This window comes from Taudactylus pleione, unplaced genomic scaffold (genome assembly GCF_031769625.1).
Source record: "Taudactylus pleione unplaced genomic scaffold, aTauple2 ptg001573l, whole genome shotgun sequence".
Lineage (NCBI taxonomy): Eukaryota > Metazoa > Chordata > Amphibia > Anura > Myobatrachidae > Taudactylus > Taudactylus pleione.
In genome coordinates, this window is record NW_028285970.1 from 3,248,704 (window position 1) to 3,272,283 (window position 23,580).

The 23,580-nt window shown below is 41.2% G+C and overlaps 1 protein-coding gene across 1 annotated transcript in view; it reads left to right on the plus strand.

The window, feature by feature from the left end:
• Positions 1 to 23,580, plus strand: part of RORB (RAR related orphan receptor B) — a 168,410-nt gene that overhangs the window by 86,789 nt on the left and 58,041 nt on the right. Inside the window, exon 2 of the mRNA XM_088464081.1 lies at positions 4,832 to 4,938. Within this exon, the coding sequence (XP_088320207.1) occupies positions 4,832 to 4,938 (107 nt within the window). The remainder of the gene's footprint in view (positions 1 to 4,831; positions 4,939 to 23,580) is intronic.

Genomic DNA, 23,580 nt, shown 5'->3' on the forward strand with positions numbered 1-23,580 from the left:
TATGGATACCTTACCTCAGCTACATAAGGAAAAGATCACAATTTCGGAAGTGATACTTTTCTTAATGAGGCATGATGAATGCCTCCAAAACATCTTTTAACTTGCAGCGAGTTTAAAACATAATCATCACTAGTGAGAATTATGTCATGTTCTTGATTTTGTTACCTGTAATCTGCTACTGTGTCATCCACATTAATTTTAGTTTGTTTGTTAGAGATAGTGTTTGTTTGCTTTCTCTGCCCAAGACTTCTGGCTCATCTGAGTATGCATTTATGATTCCAAATCTTAGTTCTCAATTGATTATGCACTTTAGATTCACAATCTCAGCTCTTGTTTGGCTGTCTGTTCTGGTTACCCTTTGCCTATCTCATTGTCTGTTTTGTACCTGGATCCTCTGGCATCTGTCTCTTATAAACTGTATTTTGTTTTTCCTTTACCAGTCAAACCTACATATGACGCAGTGCACCAGTGTATGACACAGACACTGACTTTTGAACTAGCTATAATGTTGGTGCCACATGTCATTACATCAGTGCCACAGATCTCTAAACAGCTCTGGATGCATCTGACCAAGAGCAATACAAAATCCTGTCCATTGTTTTCTGAGTTTCCAATTATTACTTGTCTAATATCACAACTCTCAATAACATGTGGCACTGTCAATACCATTTACCAGTGCACATAAAATGTTTCTAGTTTATATAGAGAACAAAATAACATTGCATTAATAATACGTATGTTGCTAGTTTGACCAATTCATTAAGAACATAGCAATTTCTCTTTCATTAAAGTTTTTAATAATTCTATTAAACTTTTTTTTATTTTAACTTTTAATGTCCCACCTTGGGGCACATGCTGCTATAAATACATTACTGCTATATCATGTAAGCATGTCATTTCTTTTTATCCAGGTGTATTGACAGAGCTCAGTCATCATTGCTCAGACAGCAGCAGCAGCTTATATAAACACTAGGTAATACTGCTGGAGATTACATGCAGAATGCTGGATCTGATGAGCTCAAATATAAGATAGGCTGTGCAGTATAATATTTGGGATTAGAATCCTAATCTCTTTAGGGAAAGAGTGCAGTATCAGCAGAACAAACATACAGTTCTATGCAGAAAAACTCTGGTCAAGTTATTTCTTTCCAACCAATGTTAAAACATATATTAATATCTATTTTGTGTTAAATCTAAGTAATCACATTTTTGGTCAAATTTGAAAAATGCTAAATGTTTAATCTTAAAACTCTGATTGGTGTGTGTGTGTGTGTGTGTGTGTATGTGTGTGTGTGTGTATGTGTGTGTGTGTATGTGTGTGTGTGTGTGTATGTGTGTGTGTGTGTGTATGTGTGTGAGTATGTGTGTGTATGTGTGTGTGTGTGTTTGTGTGTGTATGTATGTGTGTGTGTGTGTATGGTTGTGTGTGTGTGTGTGTGTGTGTGTGTGTGTGTGTGTGTGTGTGTGTGTGTGTGTGTGTGTGTGCGTGTGTTTATTTGTTTTGCTTACATTCCTGCTGAGGTTGGTAACTCAAGTTCTTGTTGATTACTATAGCATATATTTATTTTATGATAGAAGATGGGTCTTACCAACAATGAAAATTATGAGATTTTTTTTTGTAGCTTAAAGCTCAAGTTGCCTTGTATTATTACATTCAGTGTGCTGTAGTTATATTGACAAAAATGTTATAAATTTCCTTCAGAGACCATTGTAAGGATTATGCCTAGTCAGGCATGATGTGTTCTTCCCTTTGCTACCTGCCTCCCTTGAGTGGTGGATTGCTCTTTATTCTGCTTTTGGCATGAAAGATTAACATGCAATGGAGGCCCCTAGCACAATATGACCATGTCCCTCCTGGCAGTACATGTGGACTTGTTATCTTGGCAGCTGCTCTTCCTGCCTAGTGATAGAGACTAAGTACGCTCGAAAGGAACAGAATCAGAACATTTTCTGATGTGTAAGACAGTAAAAGATTCACAATTAATTTGCATGTCTTTGTCATCACTATGACATACATCCACCGTATCACATTTCTTGCATCATTACACTACATATGTAGACACATGGCTCTTATGGCCATACTGTAACATAAGCTATGTATAATATAATAATGTAATAATACCACTGATCAATAAAAGTATACTTTAATTCATCATTAAGTTTATAGATAGTAAGGAATTAATGAAGTTATTACACCATTATTAGAATGCCATTTTAATAAGTAAACAGAAAGGACTAAAATAAATAAGCTTATTACCAGGCCATAAAGGTCCAGTGCTTTAAAGAGTTACATTTTCTCTTTAAACATTTGTAACCTTAATAGTATTAATCCAAATGTTTTTATTCCCCTGAGAATTACTGAAGCCCTAAATATGAATTGTCTGTTAACTTTATCCCGGCATCTAGCATCAGATCAATTCCTTATTTAATCAAATTTCTACCACTTGAAATGTTAAGAGGGAAAAAAAACTTGGTGCACATTTCTTTTAAGGTATGGGGTCCAGTGGCGGCACTGCCCTGTACTCCCACTGCGCACTCGGAAGTGGGGCGTGTCCATGCTGGGAGCACAGACCACGCAGCCTGAAAGTGAGAGTCTCACCACTCGCTCACTCCATCGCATCATGCAGCACAAAGGGAAGACTGAGATCAGCATTTACATATTCCCGCAACTGTTATTGAGAGAGCTGCTGCGGCTGTATTACCAACTATCCCTAAATCAGTCCAAGAGTTTCAGAGAAGAGGAGCTCTTAGTCTCCCAGTGGGGTCTATGTACTAAGCATTGGAGAGAGATAAAGTGGATGGAGATAAAGGGGTCTATTTACTAGGCCTTGGATGGAGATAAAGTGAACAGAGATAAAGTCCCAGCCAATCAGCTCCTAACTGGCATGTCACAGGCTGTGTTTGAAAAATGATAGTTAGGAGCTGGTTAGCTGGTACTTTATCTCTGTTCACTTTATCTCCATCTAAGGCTTAGTAAATAGACCCCAAAGTGCCACCGATCAGCATTTAACTGCCATGTTACAGGCTGTGTTTGAAAAATGACAGCTGGGAGCTGACTGGTTGGTACTTTATCTCCGTCCACTTAATCTCTCTTCAAGGTTTAGTACATAAACCGCAGTGTCAGATAGGAATTTTAAAATATCTACTTCTTCCAAGAAGCTGCAGCATTCTTAAATTCTGTTAAATTTAGTCTCTGTACAATGAAAGTGAATTGGGGATGATGTTACCCCGATATGCAAAGGTCAATCTGCTGTCAAAGCTTTGCATGCAGCATTCAGATTGCATAATGGCTTTTATTTCAGAGGGGTATAGCATATCCCATTGACTTTATGATATGCTGACTGAGTAGGCCATCACTTTAGAATGCCATTGGTTCCAGGTCAGAAAATCGCATTGTACTGAAACATGTATCTGACTGTGCCCTCATTAAAGGTACCAAACGCATGAAATTATAATCTGGACACAGTGCAAAACCCGATGGTTCACCTAGGTAGACTAAGAGATATCTCCTATTTTATTCTTGTATTATTATTCTGTATTTATACAAAAACTCAAAGAAAACACCACTAATGCACAAAATAAATTATTATTATAATGTACACCAGGAAACAAATGCAGGTGGTGGAGGAGTTACATATTATTTTAAATTTTTTTATAAAGTCATTAAACTTTGAATAGAAAGGAACTCTGCGAAAAAGATTTTGCCATACTTCTAGTAGTAACTTCGACGAGCTGATGATATGTTGTACCTTGCACAACAATTAACATGTATAGATGACTTTTGCTTTCTAAGATCAGTGGTAATACTTCTTCAGAGGAATTGCTTTTCTGTCTGCTGCAGAACATACAGTTTTTGCAGATACAAACTGATATATTTTGAAGAACATATCAGTTGTAGCCAGAATTTATTGTGGAGTGGAAGTATTAGTTTAGAAAAGCTTTGGTTAGAATGGGTAGAGTTGTCCTAAAGTGATATCTAAGTCTAACCTAGATGCCCTCTGGCATCTCCACTTTGTGATCAGGTTCAGGCACTCTATGTGTTATTAAAAAGACTGTGCGCTCTCATTGGTTCTGCTCAGGTTTTTCCTTTACCAGTGAAGTCCAATAGCCAACCGAGTTTCAGTTACAGTAATTCAAGAGGATTCTAGGAAAGCAATAGCTTCTCTTCACCTTGCTTGTACAATTAATAACAGGCGTTTTCAGTTACACACCCCTCCAATTGTCCTTCTTTGACACATAGGATAAATGCCGCTCAGGTAAAAACACAAGTCAATACGTTTAAGTATTCATGTCCTGTGCAGTTCAGGAATAAAATTATAGACGGTTGTAGTGAGACACAATTGTGTAGTACATCATTACATTGTTCATTTTTACATAATCCCTCTTGATTGTAAGCATCTCGCAGGATAATACACTGCAGCTGAATATGACAGTAATTGCATTATATTAAGCACTGTTTGTTTAAACATTTGTTTTCTTCAATTGCTGTTATTTTAACAAACAAGTAAATTACAGAGTAAACCACTTTAGTAATATAAACATCAGACAAAAAAAGTGAAATATTAATATAAAATACAAATCAAGTTGCTTTAAAATGTTTATTTTAACTGCAGAGGGATTAGGGAAATGTTTGTGCTGGGTTTTAGAGCAGGCAAATATTGGATATTGCTATTAAATTATGTATTTGTAGAGAAGCTTAAATCTAAGATCTCTTATTTTTACTTGAAAATACTCAGTGTTACATTTTGTTTCCTTTTAATAACCTCAAAATGATGTTTTAGTCATTGACCCAAAATAGAAGAAGCTAAATAAAAATGCTATGTCAGCTGAGCTGTCGTTCTCTTTTTTTCAGCACAAATTGAAGTGATACCATGCAAAATTTGTGGAGATAAATCTTCAGGAATCCACTACGGTGTCATCACTTGCGAAGGCTGCAAGGTAAGACAAAGGTGATGGGAGTCAGAATGAAAGACGATAGATGAAAAGTACACACACACACACACACACACACACACACACACACACACACACACACACACACCTTCATGTTTGCTTTCTTCATTATGTGGAAGAGATGTAAATGTATATATATATATATATATATATACACACATATACGCACTGTATATTCTGGCACTAGTGGTCCGGCACTCCCTTTAACATAAGCAAGATGCTCCCGTGCCCTCCGCAAAGATGAATGCAGCTTGTGTAGAAAGTAACGGCAGCACTGGAAGTCTGTCAGTATATCCAAATTAGTTTAATTCCAACGTTTCAGGGCAATAAAGACCTTTTATCAATTGCTGCCACTAAGGAGCAATTGGTTCCAATCAGTGTCTGGTCTCCGTGGTGACCAGTGGATACACTGAAAGACTTCCAGTGCCGCCATTTCTATACAAGATATATATATATATATATACATACTGTATATATACAGAAGCTGTTTGTGCCTACTATTCGCGTCACTTTGCAAATAAGATGTACTGTGAGGAAAAAAGTTGCACAAAAAGACACTCAGCGCTACTGAGCCGCACAGCGCTCATGTGTAATGCAGCTTGTAGCGCACGGAGGATAGATGTATATGGACAAATCTGTAAAGTAACACATTTCCTTGTCCAGGTGCGGACTGAAATGTTCCTTATCGAGCACAATTACTGTTATACTGTTTATAACTTCTCCTTACTTTACTTTCATCTACTTCTTACCCCCCACCAGGGCACCTAACACTTGGTTGCTTATGCTCTGTTGCATATCTAGGTGTTATGGTCACTTATGTAGCAATGTATACTATCCATGTCCTTGTCCTATATTGTATTGTACTGTAAGTCTCTTGTCAAATTATTTGTATATGTACTTTGTAAGGTGCTGCGGAACTCTTGTGAGGCCATATAAATAAGGCAAATGTCCCATAGGCACTTTGTACCCTTACATATTGTATATGTTTAAAAAGAATGTGCAAAACTTTCACTTATTTACAGTTTTGTATCCCTAAACCTCTTTGTATACCATCGGCATTATCTGGTCCCAAGCTCCAGAGCATTCCATCAGTAGAATATGAACAAATAGAAATAATCCAACCCATTGATAACCCATTGATAAAGGTTTATAATACATGAATAATATATTAGTAGTGCACATATGTCTATATTTTTATGCCTGTCCATCCCTAACACGCTATGCCCTGCCCAATGTAAACTTTCAATGGAGAAGATTTAGACAACTTTTTGTGTGCGCCCATGTTTGCAAGGAATACTTTATAAAGTGTGTTTAGCCAAGTCTTCATGCTTGGCATTGGCCACAACTAGCACCGAAGCTCGCAACATGTCTCAGCTGCCTCTGTATATGTCTCTCCTGCACATCCATGTGTTCGTCACTGCTGCAAGGGATGTGTGCTGATCTTTTGGGATTTTTTGACTTTTCCACTTTTAGGATTATGTATGTGACTACAGTGCTTTATATGACATGGGCAATGTCATGATGTAAAAAGGTTAGTGATGACAAACAACAAGCCACAAACTGGGCATTGTATAGAGGAGAATAAAGGGTTCCACCACACCCCAACTAGTGATGTCAGGCTCCTGTTTAACAGGTGCAGCAAAATTATGATCCAGCACTGCTGAGTATTGTCATTATCATGGAATTGTATTATAAACCCAAATAGCACCACATGTGGCCATTCCAAATCATCAAACGCTGCAATCTTAGGGCCTGATTCAGTAGCATGCACTGTTGATGACAGATTTCCAATTATCAGGAATCTGTGCATGCGTAGAACTCATACTGTGCAAGTGCAGTACGTGTCTACGATCCCGCACGCAGTCCAGCAGCAGACTGTCAGTAATTGACAGTCTTCTGCCATTTCTGGCTGAAGACAGAGCGGCATTGTCCTCCGTTAACATAACTGAGCAGTGCCGCCACCGTTGGGGGGGAGTGAAGAGGCAAGGATCTCCGTCAGCTGACAGAGACTTACAGGCCTTTTTTGTGCATCTGCGGCGGCCAGCTTGCGTAACCCCATGGGTCACTCAGCCGGCCAATGGTATCGCAGATGATACGATGCTGCGTCCTAGGATGCAGCTCAGATCAGTAATGCATGCAGCAGGCATGAAGCCTCCTGCTGTATTACCATATTAGTGCTATCACAGCTGCTACCATGTTAGCAGCTGTCCTCTGCTGAATCAGTCCTTAAGTCATTAAGCTGTATAGTACCATTACATTATCACTTTCAAAATTGGTATTGTGCTTTAATTTTGTATATCTCTTGTGCTTAGACTCTAGTTTTGGTAGTGCAGCATCATATACAGGGTAAAGTTTGTAGTTTAGCACCTGTTACCCACTTATCATAGAATCTAGGTCAGTTTTCTCTTCACTTGGTTCCGACTAATTTGAACTCTTGTAAGAGTTACTTCCTCTGTGTGTTCTCTGTGTGCTCTTTTTGCATCACTACCTAATTGCCTAAATCATGCAATAATAGTGTAGTACAAAACATAGCCTTATTTACCCTTCACAAAGCTATGTGCTGTAGGCTCCTCCAGCAGAGCCTTGGAAGTATCACAATAAAAGTCAATGACACACTTTTCCGGAGTAAACTCAATGACGGCAACATAAAGTATTAAAGCTAACAAGCAAAACCATGTAATTGGGAGAGAGGGAAAACAAGTAGTACCACTTAAACCGATGGCGTATTAAAGAGCAATCTGTAAAATGGCTTTATAAACAAGAAAAAGCTAGAGGAAATGTAGAACTGTTATAAAATGGATGATGGTTGATCATCAGGTTACTATAGAGGGAGATGTAACAAATGTTAATACATGATAAGGTCATGTCAAAGTTAAATTGTCTCCCAGTTTTCTGGTTTATTACAGATTCAGAACATTTTATCAAAGTGTTGTTCCTGTAGCTTATGAGGTGAACCGAAATGTTGTATAAGAGTTTTACTGCACTAGGCTATGGTGAAACAGCCCCCACATTATTGTTATGACTGTATACATGGGTAACTAGCTAACACAAATAGCAAAATAAGAAACTAAAGTTACAGAAGTAAAAAATTAGATAATTACTGTATTGCACCTTAGTCATATGTTGGATGCAGCCCAGCTTAGTCATGAGTGATATCTTGTAAGAAAAAGATGATCATATATCAAACATTATGTAGATTTAAGGCTTACTGGGAACCTGAAAAACCCTGGAGGGTCACATGTGACCAATATTGGCTACCTGTTGAAAAGCCTTAACATAGTTCTGATCCAGTATGAAAAGGCAAACTTTATCAGTTACAATATGTATATAAAGGTTGCATATCATAGAAGAAACTAACATGCATGAAATTGTGATACAAAGAATTTAATTAGTTAGCTGAGGTGTTTCATATATTTGTAGTGTGCATAGAAAGCAGCTCCATCCTCCAACAACCCTCCAACAAACACGTAATCAGCATTATATTTAGTTCTCACAAGTTTCTGAAAGGTTTGTGAATGTTATAATGAAAAATTACACATTAGCTGCGTTTACCTGAGAGCAGTTAAATGTAAGAATTTGTGGTTATGTAGAACTCAGACCTCCACTGCCACACACATAAAATTAATGAATGCAATGTACAGCTCTTCCAAAAAGAGCGATGAGCGTGAGCCACTGGGGACACTGGGAGGGATACTTTTGAATACCTCTCGGGGAAAACTCAGAAAAGAAGCCCAAAGCTTCTATTAGGCAACTCCATATAAAGATGGGGTTGCCTATCGGAACCAAGCTCCAGAAAGTTTCAGTTTGAGGAGCGTGGTGCATATGGGAGATGCGGTCAAACCTCCACAAAACTATGTTTTATAAGGTTTCACTGCATTTTCTAGTATAGTACATCCTAAACCTGGTCACCACTTGGAAGTCCAGACCAATAGGAATGATAGTAGAACTAAGCATTTGCTTAAATGAAGGATTTCATTTTCCCTGAAGAAAATCTTCTGATTTGGAGCTGAATTAGAAGTATTGATCCTCACAGCAAAGGTTAGAAAGAGCAGTCATCCTACAAAGGAATTCACACACCAACTTTTCTCCCATCTATGTAGAATTGTGTCTAGCTAAAATAATAGTCAACACTTTGTCACAAAAAAACGGGACTTAGTCACTCTTACAATGTCAGTCTATAGGCTATTCTGTCCCAGACCACTGTCAATCGATTTCCTGAGGTTCATGGGTGCAGCCATGTTGTCTCTGATCAGGTGATCACTAGTATCCAGTCTCTACCTGTCTCCTGCGCTCACATGACCACTTCATCCTATCTCTGATAAGAGTGCCCTATTTAAGCCTGCACTTGACACAAGCACCTTGTCGGAACAATGTGGTTCTTTTCTTCCCAGTGATCTCACTGGGATCTCACACACTAGTGAATAATTGATACCTGCATTCCACTGCCTGAACCTGCGCTGCTGGACTCCTACAAGCTGCTGCTTCTGAATTGCTAAGTTAACTCTGCAGTCCTGTGCTGTTTGCTGCTCCCAAACCTGCACCTACCAGCCTGTGTTCCAGTCCGGCTTTACTAGTGATCCTTTCCCGACGGATGGCTGGGGTCTCACTCCAGCTGGCTGCTGCTATCTCTGATCCTATTCCAGTTCAAGTCTGCGGTTCCACTCAGGCTGGATGCTGCTCTCTCCAGTCCATCTGAGGTTCCATTCCAGCTGGCTGCTGCTATCTCAGGGTCCAATCTGGTTCAAGACTCTGGGTCCATTCCGGTTATTCTGCTGCTCTACCTCCAGTTCCAATCCGTTCAAGACTCCAATTTCACTACGGCTATTCTGCAATTACCTCTGGTCCCAGTCTGCTCTTGTATCATATTTTTTTTACTCAGCATTATAGCTCCTGCCCTACTCTAGGACTCACTACTCACCATACCATCGGTACCTCTATCGATGGTGGTTGTTGACCTGTGAGTGCTCTCCTAGAGTGTTGAGGTTCATGATGAGTCTCTGGTACAAACGTTCATTCCAGTTGTCAGTGACTGGGTGCTGGATATAAGTTTATCTTTGAGGATTTTGGCTCTGATAATCATTCTGCAGCATCCATTAGCAGATTCCAGATGAGCTACCAATCAACTGAATTACTTGCTGTGCTGAATCCTGAGTTGTCAAACACTGGTTCCAGGCCCTTATCCCTATGCCCAGGGTAAGGGTTGAGTTCCAATCAATTGGTTCCAGGGCTAGACAGGGAGCTTTGCAGCTGTCACTGACCTTTCTGAAGGCCCCAGGTATTTACCACATGGCACAAAGAGACAATAGACAGCGCTAGTTAATAGTAAATGTAATATTATAGTAATGAAAAATAATAATATATTGATATAAAATCTGATCCACTATAGGATTGAGCATTGACCTATATTTGACAGCTGCTGGCTATAGGGAATTAGTATATTTGTTTACTAATATTTATTTACTAATTTATTTATTTACTGTATTATTAATTGGTTTAAGTAGGAGAGCGCCTTTTCTTCTTTCATTGTTCATTTACCACATGGGTCTCACCCATGAGTAGACCTCTGATTATGCCACCAGTATTATGCTACAGCACATCAGCCCAGTCCACAGGTCCTGACTCGGATCTAAAAACTCTAAACGTGACACACTAAGGGTGCATACACACCTATACAATATGGACGATTAGCCAGATCGGAACGACAAATCGGGCATATCGTGCAGTGTGTATGCCCAATTTGCGCGTTCCCACGGTTTCATGTGATATCGTGCAATTGGCTATGCTGCACAGTCAATCACATGATATCACATGTGAGCCTGTACAAGTTAATGAAGGACGGAACAGCGATTGTTCCATCTTTCATTACATCTTTTAAGTGTGTTCCTGCAAACATGCGATATCCAGGGTGAAGATATATCGCCCTGAACATCGGAACGATTGCCGGTTGTTTAGGTGTGTGCCCACCTTTACACCGTGTTTTCTGCCGCCAGCAATACACTCCTTATCAAGGAAGAAGAAGGGACTTAGTGATCACATCTGTGTGGGAGTCATTATTTTCATGCAGCAGCAATAGTTTCCTTATGTTACTGCTTTTATGAATTATTTTGATAATGGGCTCCCGGACAAAAAAAAGAGTTTCCATACTAGTATTCAGTTTGATATGAGTGGCTACTTTTATATGATTGTTGCTAGACTAAAAGAGGCAGTAGTTGCATGCTTTATCTGCTAGGTCATGGAGTCATTGTTCATGGTCCATGTACAGTATATTGCAAAGTGCAATAAGAATCACATGTAATGTTATGGTTTTCAACTTGTACCAATCGTGATTTTCTCCATAAAATTTGCAAGGTTCAATTACATCTAATGTACATAAATTAACCTTTAATGATCAGGCAAACTTTACTGGTCATTGAAGCTACCAGGGGTCAGTTCACTGGTTGATGCCAAACTTTAAAGGGTCTCGTAATGTTATAATGAAACAGTGCTTTGTATTTTTTTTTATTGTTTATGATAAATCATTTATCATTATTAAAAATAATGATAATGATTTACTAGATATATGTATATTCATATTGAACATAATAAGGAATTTTAAGTTTAGAAAAGGATTTTCTACATAAATCATTTTTAATTAAATAGTTTTTTTAACTATTTAGTGTGTATCTACTATACTAATATAGAGGTAGATTTATAGATTCTTCTCTTGCTGTAACTAAATATGATGTGATTTAATGTCATTTAAATTGATGATGTTGGTGTTAAAGGTGCAATGTATATTCACTGCATATCTTACTAAGAAAATTACAGAACTTGATTAAAAATACACCTGTGAATATAACACATTCCAAGAAAATTATGTATGTGTATATATTATCACTATTAACAGTAGGGTGTAAAGTTGTGGTACCCGAAACACAAGAAAATAGCAATTACTTGTTTATTTCCATATTTTAAACATATGAAATTTGCCTAGGCGATAATGATACAGGTATAGCGATTGTTTTATTGTGCTTGCAGGTTGGTTATGACCATTTTATTCATTTAATTGTGTGAGAATTTGTGTGTGTAGAAGTGTGTGTGTGCCACAAATGCAAGGAAATTATACAACACTAAAGCTTTATCAAGCAGAAATAAATAAACTGACTATTAAATATTTCTGTAGTGTGAAAAGTAAAATAATACTAATTACAATAATACTGCATACAAATAAAAATGTTGACTGCATTAAATATAGTTTTCTAACATTTACATACAGTATATATAGCATTCTCTGCATGTCAGGAGAACTGCTATATTTGAGACAGGTTAGACCTGCCGCAAGTTCTGCATTGCTGTGATGTGCAGTGATGTTACTGATATTTAAACTGGAACGCAACGTCGGACACAGATGAGAAGGCGGCAGTGACCCAGCAATCCAACCTGGGTAGCGAGCAAGGTTGTATATGGGACAGACCCGGGTTATGGGTCAGTGGAAAAGGGTGACCCGGGTCACTCGACCAGTGCCATATTTACAGAATAGGAACAGTGGGCTCACTGGCACTTGGAGATCATGTCATGCCCAAGTGCCAGCAAAAGTGTAAACGGGCCGACCCGGGAATAACTGGGGACGGAGGCGCAATGTGAACGGGGTCTCTCCCGGGTAAAAGTGGGTATAACACTGACTACTTTACAGCCATATATTCCACAGAGACCCTCCCAAGTTGCTAGTTATATATTACATAGAGGTGTCTCCCCTTACCAGTCACTCGCCTCCTCAGTACCACTTCCCTGGCACATACCTAAGACCTGAAGAACAGGTGATTTAAAGAATTCCCAGGGTATAGATCAATAAAGTTAAAGCTCTGTCGTGAGCAGGTCCATCCACACTCTTTGTTTCTATGTTTTCTTATATGGGATGTAGTCAGCATCCTGGCGTGCGGGATGCCGACGGTAGAAATACAGTCTCCAAAATCCCAACCGCCGACATCCCACAGGTAAATATCAGGGATTAGGGGAGGGTTAGGTGTAGGGTTAGGGGTTAGGCACTAAGGGGGGATGGCTTAGGTTTAGGGTGTGGGGAGGGGGAGGTTAGGTTTAGGCACTGGGGGGGAGGTTAGGCACCAAAAAGGGAGGGTTAGAGTAGGGAGAGGGGGAGGGTTAGCATACGAACAAGTGTCGGTATGTTAACCCTGTCAGATCCCTGCATCAGGATTTTGACTGCCAGGATCCCGACTGTCGGCAACCCATACCCAACCTGCTTATATATTGTATGCATTGTATGCAGGGCTGGCGCAATGCAGTCCGTAGAGTAAGCATTGCAGGGGGGTACGGGGTTGGAGTTACGCCATCCCCACTGCTTGCTTACAGAACACCATCTCAGCTGCACTTATGGCGCTACTGCACCTGTGACAGGCAGGCTGAGGCAGCTACTGCAGCAGTGTCATGGGCGGACCTGGCAGGGCAAGATTGAGGGGTGGATCGGACAGACGCAGACATAAATTACATTTAAATTCAGGCAGATCGGCGATCTGGCTAATGGGAGGCCCGGACACCTGAATTTAAGTCATTTATGTCCCCAGCTGCCTGGTCAAGAGCTGATTTCAGAGCCTGCTATTGCTCACCCAAGACTGTGCGAGTCCTGCCTTGTCTAGTTGTTATAAGCAGCACCGCTGCCAGCAATAGCATGTAGGTTGGCAGTTTACATGCGTGACAAACACGATGATGTCAAGCCGCATGTGCACACCTGCTCTGTCTGTGTTTGGTGTGCTGTGCCCAAGAAGAGGAGCAATAGAGGCACTGCCTCAGCAGTACACTGCAAGGCCAGGAGGAAGACCCGCCATACAGTGAGTGAGAAAGAGAGAGAGAGGGAGAGATAGAGACAGAGAGAGACAGCTGGCAGTTATCGGTCCCTCACAGAGAGGGGTCCAGTCAGGGACAGGTTATGACCATTTTATGAATTAAATTGTGTGAGAGTTTGTTTGTGTACAAGTGTGTGTGTGTGCCACAAATGTAAGCTCTAAGTTAAACTAATTTATCAATTGCATACAAACATAAAGTGTATAAAATGGTAACCTTTAAAACAGGGGGGGTGTAACTTATTTATTTTTTTATATATTTTTATTGGAGCAATAAACAAGGTGAGTACAGATACAGGAGTCAAATCACTTATTTTAAAACATATTGTACATTACATTTCAAAATATGAAACATTGTAAAGAGATATGTAAAGAGGACACATTTGTAGGAGGGTGCAAATTTATAGTTTGCAGGCGGCAGAACACCCTAGCACCGGCCCTGCTTGTATGCCCATTCTGTGTTTTATGTATGATCTCTTTTTTTCCACTGCATAGTGCTGTTCTGCATTATGGCATCTTGCAAATAAACAACAATAAAAATTATAATAATAAAACAAATCATGACTATTCATAACTCTGAATGACATAGGGCTCTATTTATCAACATTATTTTTACTAAAATAATGTGAGAAAGGGTGTTTTCACACCCTTTTCACATTATTTTAGTATCACCTATAGTTATTACAGGGCAATTGGAGTAGAATTTGTAAAATTCTACTCCAACCCCTAAGTATCACTTATTTTTAGTAAGCAGATTGCATTTCCCATAACTGTAATGGGAAATGTGATCTGACCATAGTTACTAAAAATAAATGTGAAAAAAATACCGGGGAAAGCCCTGTGATAATAACGCCACCTGGAGGTGGCGTTATCCAGGGTCTCCCCCGGTTACCGGCCTCCTGCCCTGCTCTAACGGGGAGAGTAGAGCCGGGAGTTGGTCCCTGTAATCAGCTGTGTGGTCTAAACAGACCGCAAGCTGATTACTGTAAACAAAAAGAAAAAAACAATAGTAAAAAAAAAAATTACTTACCTGACTCCAGGGACCGGTGATCGGGCCTCCGGTGATGACTCCCCTCCGGTCAGCTGGTCTCCCACAGTGCACTGCTGCCCGGTCATCAGGTGATCGGGCCCCAGTGCAGTATGGGAGATCACCTGACCGTAGGAATGGAGAACATCACCGGAGGCCTGGAGCATGCAGGTAAGTGTAAGTAAGGGAGGGGGGCTTGCGGGTGGGGAGGGGGGTCGCGGGGCTCCTCGATCGTGGGGGCGGGGCTTAGCGCCGGGGTGGGGCTTAGCGCCGGAGGGGGTGTAGCTGCTGCGAACGGTCGGTGCATGCGCGGGCACTTAATCACGGTATTTTTTGCGAAAATACCGTGATAAGGCTCCGAAGGGGATTAGCAGGGACAGAGCTTTATCGCAAGCTCTGTCCCTGCAAGGGATTTGTAGTAAATCCCTGTGATATTGCCTGAATTCGCAATGCGAATTCACTCGGTAATATCACACTACAATCTGCATTACCAATGCTGTTTGTAGTAAATAGAGCCCATAGGATCCTATATATACTGGAGGCATAATGAATAAAATCTGCTCTCTGTAATCCTGATAAATCAACAGAGGTGAAGGCAGGTGAGGTCATCACCTTGGTTGTGATCACTCAGTGGGGAGTGCGCAGAGCTTAGTTACATGCACAAAGTTTTGTATTGGGTGCAGCCATGTACATTACATATGGAACCTGGCTCATGGCACCAAGGACTGCTATGCATTTTCTATGGGAAGAGTACTTGAAATGAGTACAGATCTGGCCAAAGAGGTAGGCTCTATGGAGACATAGTAATACACAGAATGGCAGTTGTTCACATCAATTTATTGGTCCATCACAGGTACTTTTGGGGAAGGGGCTAATCTAGACAAAAAATAATTCCCCAGCACACTACAAAGGACCAGCAAATAATATTCTCTACCTACATAATAATAGCAATGCAGAGATCTCACTTTCATATATTTGCAAACATATGGTATGCCACCAAGCAACACCAAGGTATCTATGTTTTGGTGGCCCTAACGCTACATGATAATAGCAACTACTTTGGGTCATGCATTTATGCACTTTCTTATGCTACCTGATAATAGCACATACATTTATATATTTCTATATTGAGAGCTAACCCATCTAGATGCACCCCAGGATCCTCCACATGGCACTAAAAGGATTAGTATACCCTCAAACTACTGATCCCATACTTGCCTCTCACATTAGTAATCCACAGAATAGCAGTTGCTCAAATCAATTTATTGGTCCATCACAGGTGCTTGAAAGGAACATTGGTGTAGCTTGGTGGCTTGCCATGCTTGCAAATATATGTAAGTGAAATATCTGCATTGCTATTATTAAGTAGGATGAGAATCTAATTTCCTGGTCCTTTGCAGTCTGCTAGGGAATTCTGTTTTTTTTCTTGTCTTGGGGATCTAGACTGCATGATTTTCATACAGAATAATCTATTTGTTTAAAATGAAAGAGATGCAATAATTTAAGAAGGTTTTTGAAAAAACAAAACAAGAAATCCTTACTTAATAATGCTATGTTACCGGTGGTGATCATCTATTTTAGTCTTGCCAGTTAAAATATTACATTGTATAATATATACTCTTAACCAGTGACGTGCAGTGAGGTCATTAGCTGTGAAGGCAAACATGGAGATGGGTTTGAGTGCTGGGAACCTGTCTCACCCCCTACTCACTGTAACTCTCCCCTCACTACACTAAGCTTCAGCATTCCATTGATTTTTCTACCTGCATCACTGTGTCTTCTATTGTTACTGCTGACTGAGCTCCGATCTCTAAACACTGAAGTGCACTTCCTGGACACATGACACATCAAAGGTGTCCATCATTGCTCAAGGCATGCCCCTATACCCAGAGGCATACCTCTATTGGTTCTCTTTCTGTGCAGCTTGCTGCCCATGGTGTGGCCCCGCCCCCAGCTCTGCAAACAGTATCTGACTATACAGAAACGAGGCTGGGCTGTTTCTTCCTCTTCTCTCATCACCCTGCAGTCCCAGGGAGCACCACAAAGCTGGTGAGTGTTAACTATGAAAATGATTACAATAAACAAAGTAGATGTTTATAAGTTATAAATATCTTCTTTGTATTATTCTAATCACTTTTCTATCAAATCTCAGGAGTATGACAGCCTACCCTGACTGCATGTCCCTTGTCTTAACCAATTATACCCCTTGTTGTTTTGCTCAGTTAAATCAGGTGTAGTAGTGTGTTTTTACAAAGCAAATGTGAGGTATATATTTCATACCAACACACCAATACTTTGCACATTTCTTTAGCACATCCTTTTTGTCGTTATAACTTTTTACTTTACTCTGAGGCTTCTTTTGATAAATTTCCTAATTTGCATACACTAGGTAATATAAGGAAAAAAGATAGCTATGTTATAAAATAGTTGTGTATGTTTTAGTTTTTAGCAATATAATTGATTGTTATAGTCATGCTGTTATGATACAGTATACATAAAACAGAAATGTGTAACAATAATAAAACTGGTAGAAAGAAAGTGAACAACACATATGTGCTTTAGGAAATTTGACAGACAGTAGCTCTTCTGTGATTGGTGCAAAATAAATGTAAAAACTATTACGTTAATGTATAGTTGCCAACATTTCTGAAATGTTTCCCCGGGGACACTTCACTGCTGAGTTGGTGCATCTAAGCACTTCACATGTGACAGTATTACATTGGTGGCCCTTTCCATCATCTAAATATTGAAAATTAAGGACAGCTGACAGCGCTGACAATGTTCCAGAAGGACAATGATTACTTAATTTGTAATGACTAAAGATCATATGCATCATTCTCATAAACACAGACATAACTGCCCAACAGCAAGTTGTCCCTGGGAGTTGTATGAAAATGGTGGCAACTATTCTTGCCGTTAGATGTGTACAAGGATTAGTACTTCCAGTTACAGAGGGAGGAGTTATGGATATTTCTAAGACATAGGGGTCAATCCAATTAGGTGTGAATTGTGAGGTGCGAGTTGATGTTTTCTCTTTGAATTTGCACAAATGTAATTTGCACACTGGATCTCTGATCGTTCTAGTAAGATCAGGTCTATTGGTTATGTCACCTTAAGAGCATCTGGTCCTGTACAGGCCACCTCCATCAGCCAAGTCACCTGTAATGATTGTAGTCAATTATGGGCTGACAAATTTGGTCTGTACAGGACTAGCATCTATTAAGGTGACGTAACCAATAGACCTGATCTGACTAGAATGGTCAGAGATCCAGTGTGAAAATTACACTGTGTCTGCTTTGGCTGTAAGCGGCTCTCCTGATAATTGAATACAGTATGTGCTGCTGACAACACTATACATATAACTTTCCAGTGGAGGCCCCACTTATTATGCACTGTGTCCTTGTGTGCAAAAGGGGATTCCCAGGATACAAAAAGTCTTTGCATCTTGATACTTTTACCCATTGCTTTGTATCGGCTGCGTATGTGAACCTAGAGCCTCGGCTCACTTCTCAGCCTATTTGTGATCACGGCAACAAAGTATCCTTCTATTGCATAAGGAGATTTGTTGACAATTCTATATTAAACTAGTTAACCATTTATATATATTGACTTTTTAATAGTACAATCTAATACAACCAATTTATGATTGAAGGATTATGATAATTTTCATGTGCTTTTACTGTATTATTGATTTTTTTTTGTTGTATGAATTTAATGATCACTGTGATTATTTATCTGTATTTGTATAAATTGTTATTTTAATTTTATTATTAGATAATTTCTATAATTACTTTATATTTATTTAGGGATTTTTATGTGCAATACTTAGTAAAAACAAAGTGTATATAATATTATTGGTACAATCCATTATCGCTGCAAAGGTGCATCAGCGCAGTAAGCTTTCTGAAGTTTTGTTCCAAATGAGGTTGGCAATGACCTCTTATACCCCTTTTACACCAGAGCAAAAACCTGGGTTTTTGCTGGGTCTACCCAGGTCGTAGCTCAGTGTAAAAGGGTCCCTGAAAAATAACCCAGGTCAAGTGACCCAGCAATCCAACCCAGGTAGCTACCAGGGTTGGACCCAGGATGGACCCGGGTAATGGTGCAGTGTAAACGGTGCAACCCGGGTTATCTGACCTGGGTCATGCCTAAAATTAGCTGATTGGTGGTTGTGGAGCATTCACCACTTTTTATGACCTCACAGGTTTAGCAGGGCAGACCTGAGTTCAGTGTGAACAGCGCTGACCTGGGAGTAACCCAGATCAAAGGTGCAGTGTAAATGGGTCTGACCAGGGTTGGAACCATGTTCAAAAACCCAGGTCGGACCTGGGTTTTTGGTGGAAAAGAGGTATTATTTAATTACTGTTGCAGTAGTGCCTGTTTTCCCACTTTGGTTAAGCGCTGGGTGTCTTTATTATTTTTCTAGTACTTTACTAATGTCGATAAACAGCCTTCTATACGGCCCTGCTAACAAAATGATCAATTTTTGGGGGTCCAAGAGGGTCTCCCCACTTTTTCATGCACTTCTCTCACTTCGCATTTGGCAGTCAATTCGCAAACCTCTGCTGCGAGTACCGCGAGTAGGCATTTTTAATTGGATTGGAGAATTCTCAGGTGCGCACATTTCATGAAACAAACTCGCTACTCGCAATGCGCACCTAATTGTATTGACCCCTTATTGTATTACTGGAGAAGATAAATAAGAACTATATAGGAAGAAATTCTGGGGAATACTTTCAAATATGTGTATTATTGTGAATAAGACAGAGGGGTCATTTACTACAAAGCAATGTCAGATTTATTCTCTCCGTTGTGTCATGCTGCACCAATGTTTGTGCTTCTATCTTTACAGAGCTTTGAGGCTTTTTTGGAGTCCCAAGAGATTGTTCAGTATGAAATAGAACTATTCACTAGATCATAGCAGTGAATGGGATGATAGGGGGAGGGTGAAAGGCATAAGAATGAATAATGGGCAAAGTACAAAAAAGAGAATTAGTGACCAATCTCTAATACAGGGGTTCGCAACCACGGTCCTCAAGGCACACTAACAGTCCAGGTTTTAGGGATAGCCATACTTGAGCACAAGTGACTTAATTAGTACCTTAGTTATTTTGAATTAACCATATGTGCTCAATCATGAAAATCACTAAAACCAGGACTGTTAGTGTGCCTTGAGGACCGAGGTTGGGAATCGCTGCTTTAATATTTACATATTCAGGTGTAGGAGTACATATTCAGGTGTAGGAGCATAAAAAAACTTCTGAGGGTAACGCTGCGTAAAGGGGGATACACCTGATCACTACAGTAGTTTGAAGTGAGTGCATGCTTTCTATGCAATGGCACTGTACTGGTTAACTATCATTCAAGTATGTGAACCACAGCTAACAACCAAGCAGAAATCTTTGCGCCCACGGCATCCGCACCCGATTGGAGCAGTAATTGAATTACTCCATCAAGTGCCCATTAGTAGCATCCATGAGTGCAAACAAATTGAATTCCCCCCTATAATAGTTTAAAATAAATAGTACACTTTGTATTGACTATACAATAAAAACTCAAATGACTTACTGAAATAAGTAGAGTACTATAATATAGATATATTTTTTTTGTAAACGTATACTACTACTGCTACTTTAGTGGGTGCTTTATGGTAGGATGGCCAAAGAAAGGAAGTACTGTAGGTTATTTTCACTGAGCATCTATTTTCTCTACCTTTAGATGACTTATTCCATATTTTTTAGCATTATAGTATTATGTTTTTCATACTTGAGTACATATTTGTTGTTCAAAATGAAGATCAAAGCTGCATTCCTTTCTGGAAACATATTATGTGTAGTATAAGGAAATACACTTTACAGCGGGAGTCTTCAACCTTTGGCCCTCCAGCTGCTGTGGAACTACACATCCCAGCATGCCCTGCCACCGTTTTGATATAACATCATGTTAAAAATGTGGCAGGGCATCCTGGGATCTGTAGTTCCACAGCAGCTGGAAGGCCAAAGGTTGAAGACCCATGCTTTACAGGGTGGATTTAGGGGTCATGGTGCCCCTAGGCACCCCTAGACAGGGGCTGGCTGGCAACTTTCAGCCAGGGGGGCAAACACAAGAAAGTGGCCCCAGCTTTAATACCATCATTTAGGAGCTTGGCCCGATAGGGTAATGCCATCTCCAGATTCAGTTTAGTTAAGGGCACACAGTACACATGTATATCCTTACACTAAATTTATTTCAACCTTGCTTCCTCTATTTGGCTGCACCTAATTGGCAATCAAAGGCCAGAACTCCAAATAGCAAAATAGGATCTGGGGAGCACATAGAGGAAGGAAAGGAAGAAATGAAGCAGGTAAAACATTTAGGGAGACTGTAGATGCACACCAATATTTAATTTTTATATATAATATATATACACACACGTTACTCTGGGAACATTCCTTTCCATATGCGCCTTAATGCAGTGCCCCTTGTACAACACCCCCAGTAGTGGTCCCCCATTAGTTCTCCTTATACAGTGCCCCCAGTAGTGGTTCATCTTATGCAGGCCCCCAGTAGTGATCCCCCCTTTGCAGTGTCCCTTATACAGTGCCCCCTGTAGTGGTCCCCCATATGCAGGCCCCCCAGTAGAGACCCTTCTTATGCAGGCACCCAGTAGTGATCCCCCCCTATGTAGTGCCCCTTATACAGTGTCCCCTGTAGTGGGCCCCCGTAGTGCCCATTCTTATACAGACCCCCATTAGTGATCCCCCTATGCAGGGGTGCAGAGAGGGGGGGGAGCGGGTACAATTTACCCGGGCCCGAGCGTCCAGAGGGGCTCGGTGGGGGCCCAGGTCTGGCCACCCCCCCCCTCCCTCTTCCTTCCCTCGCAGCAGCTGATGCAGTGGGAGATTGCTTGTGGCTGCTAAGCAGCAGCCACAGCAATCTCCTATGCCTGAGGGGGGGAGTGATCACACTGATCACGCCCCCCCTGGCTTTGCGCCGGGCTCAGGGGCTCACAGCGCCCCCTCCCCGGCGCGCAGTATGTTTTTTGGTTGTTTTCTTGCTCAAGGGGGAGTGGCCTCGCCTCCCATGATTAGGCCATGCCACTCTTTACCTGGGCCTGGTGGCGTCTCTACGCCCCTGCCCCTATGCAGTGCCCCTTGTAGTGGTTCCCCCTATGCAGCCCCCCAGTAGTGCCCTTTCTTATGCAGGACCCCAGTAGTGATCCCCCTATGCAGTGCCCCTTATACAGTGCCTACAGTAGTGATCCCCCTATGCAGTGCCCCTTATACAGTGCCCCCCGTGGTGCCCCTTCTTATGCGGGCACCCAGTAGTGATCCCCCTATGCAGTGCTTCTTATACAGTATCCCCTGTAGTGGTCCCCTTTATGCAGGCCCGCAGTAGTGCCCCTTCTTATGCAGACCCCCAGTAATGATCCCCCTATGCAGTGCCCCTTATACAGTGCCCCTTGTAGTGGTCCCCCCTATGCAGGCCCCCAGTAGAGCCCCTTTTACAGTGGCCCCAGTAGTTGTCCCCCTTATGCAGGTTCCCAGTAGTGATCCCCCTATGCAGTGCCCCAGGATCAGCAATGGTTCCCCCTGTGCAGTGCCCAGTAGTAAGCTCCTTCTATAGTGCCCCCAGTAGTAGTCCCCCCTATGCAGTGCCCTTTATAGAGTGCCCCCAGTAGTAGTCCCCCTATGCAGTACCCCTAGTAGTGCCCTTTATATAGTGCCCCCTGTAGTAGTCCCCCCATGCAGTTCCTCCAGTAGTAGTCCTCCCCCAGTAGTAGACCCCAATAGTCCCCACCATGCAGTACCCCCAGTAGTGCTATTTATCTAGTGCCCCCAGTAGTAGTCTTCCCCCCAGTAGTAGTCCCCCCTCCGATGCAGTGCCCCCAGTAGTAGTCCCCCCCAATGCAGTGCCCCCAATAGTAGTCCCCAAATATGCAGTGCCCCCAGTGAGCTCCAGCCCGTCTGACTCTCATTGACTGTTAATTAAAACAAACACACAGCTGCCAGCGCTTGCAGCTGTGTGTTACGCCACTGCCTCTAGAGCGCAGCAGCGGTCCCAGTGCTGCACAATTGTACCAGCCCGGGGGGCAGATGGCACCCTGCCCCCCGGCCCAGTCCACCACTGCCCCTAGAGTAGTAACCCCCCTCACCACTGATTGGCTCATAGTAACTAAGCAGGACAGTTTACAGGGGCAGCCTGCGTATGTCCTTCCCGTCCACACTCCACTCAAAATGGCATACGATATGGTACAGGGGAAATATTTTGTTGTTACTGGGGATTTCGGACTTACAGTAATAATGCTAGAATCCGAGTGCCGCCCCCAGCATGTGATGCCACTAGGTACATGCCTCACGTGCCTAATGAGAAATTTGCCACTAACACGTAGTACAATATAAGACAAACAATTATTTTACTAGAAAGAGTATGTTTAAATGTATAATATAAATTATGTGGTAATGGTACTGTATGTATTTCTGGCTACTATAATACTTGTAAAGGTTAAAATGTCGACCTCTATCATGTCGTGATCTGGGACATATCAACATGGACAAAATGTTGACTTATGACATGTGAAACTGTCGACATTCGCACTAGGTTTAGGGGCCATAGTTAGCGTTAGGGTCAGGGGTTAGGGATAACTTACAAAAGCATTGTTCACATTATGAGCATGTTGCATTTCATCAGTGTCAACTGTCAACATACTTATTATCGACATGGTGAACATGGCAACATTATCACCAAGTCGACAATTCTTATGTTGACATTATGAATGTCAACGTG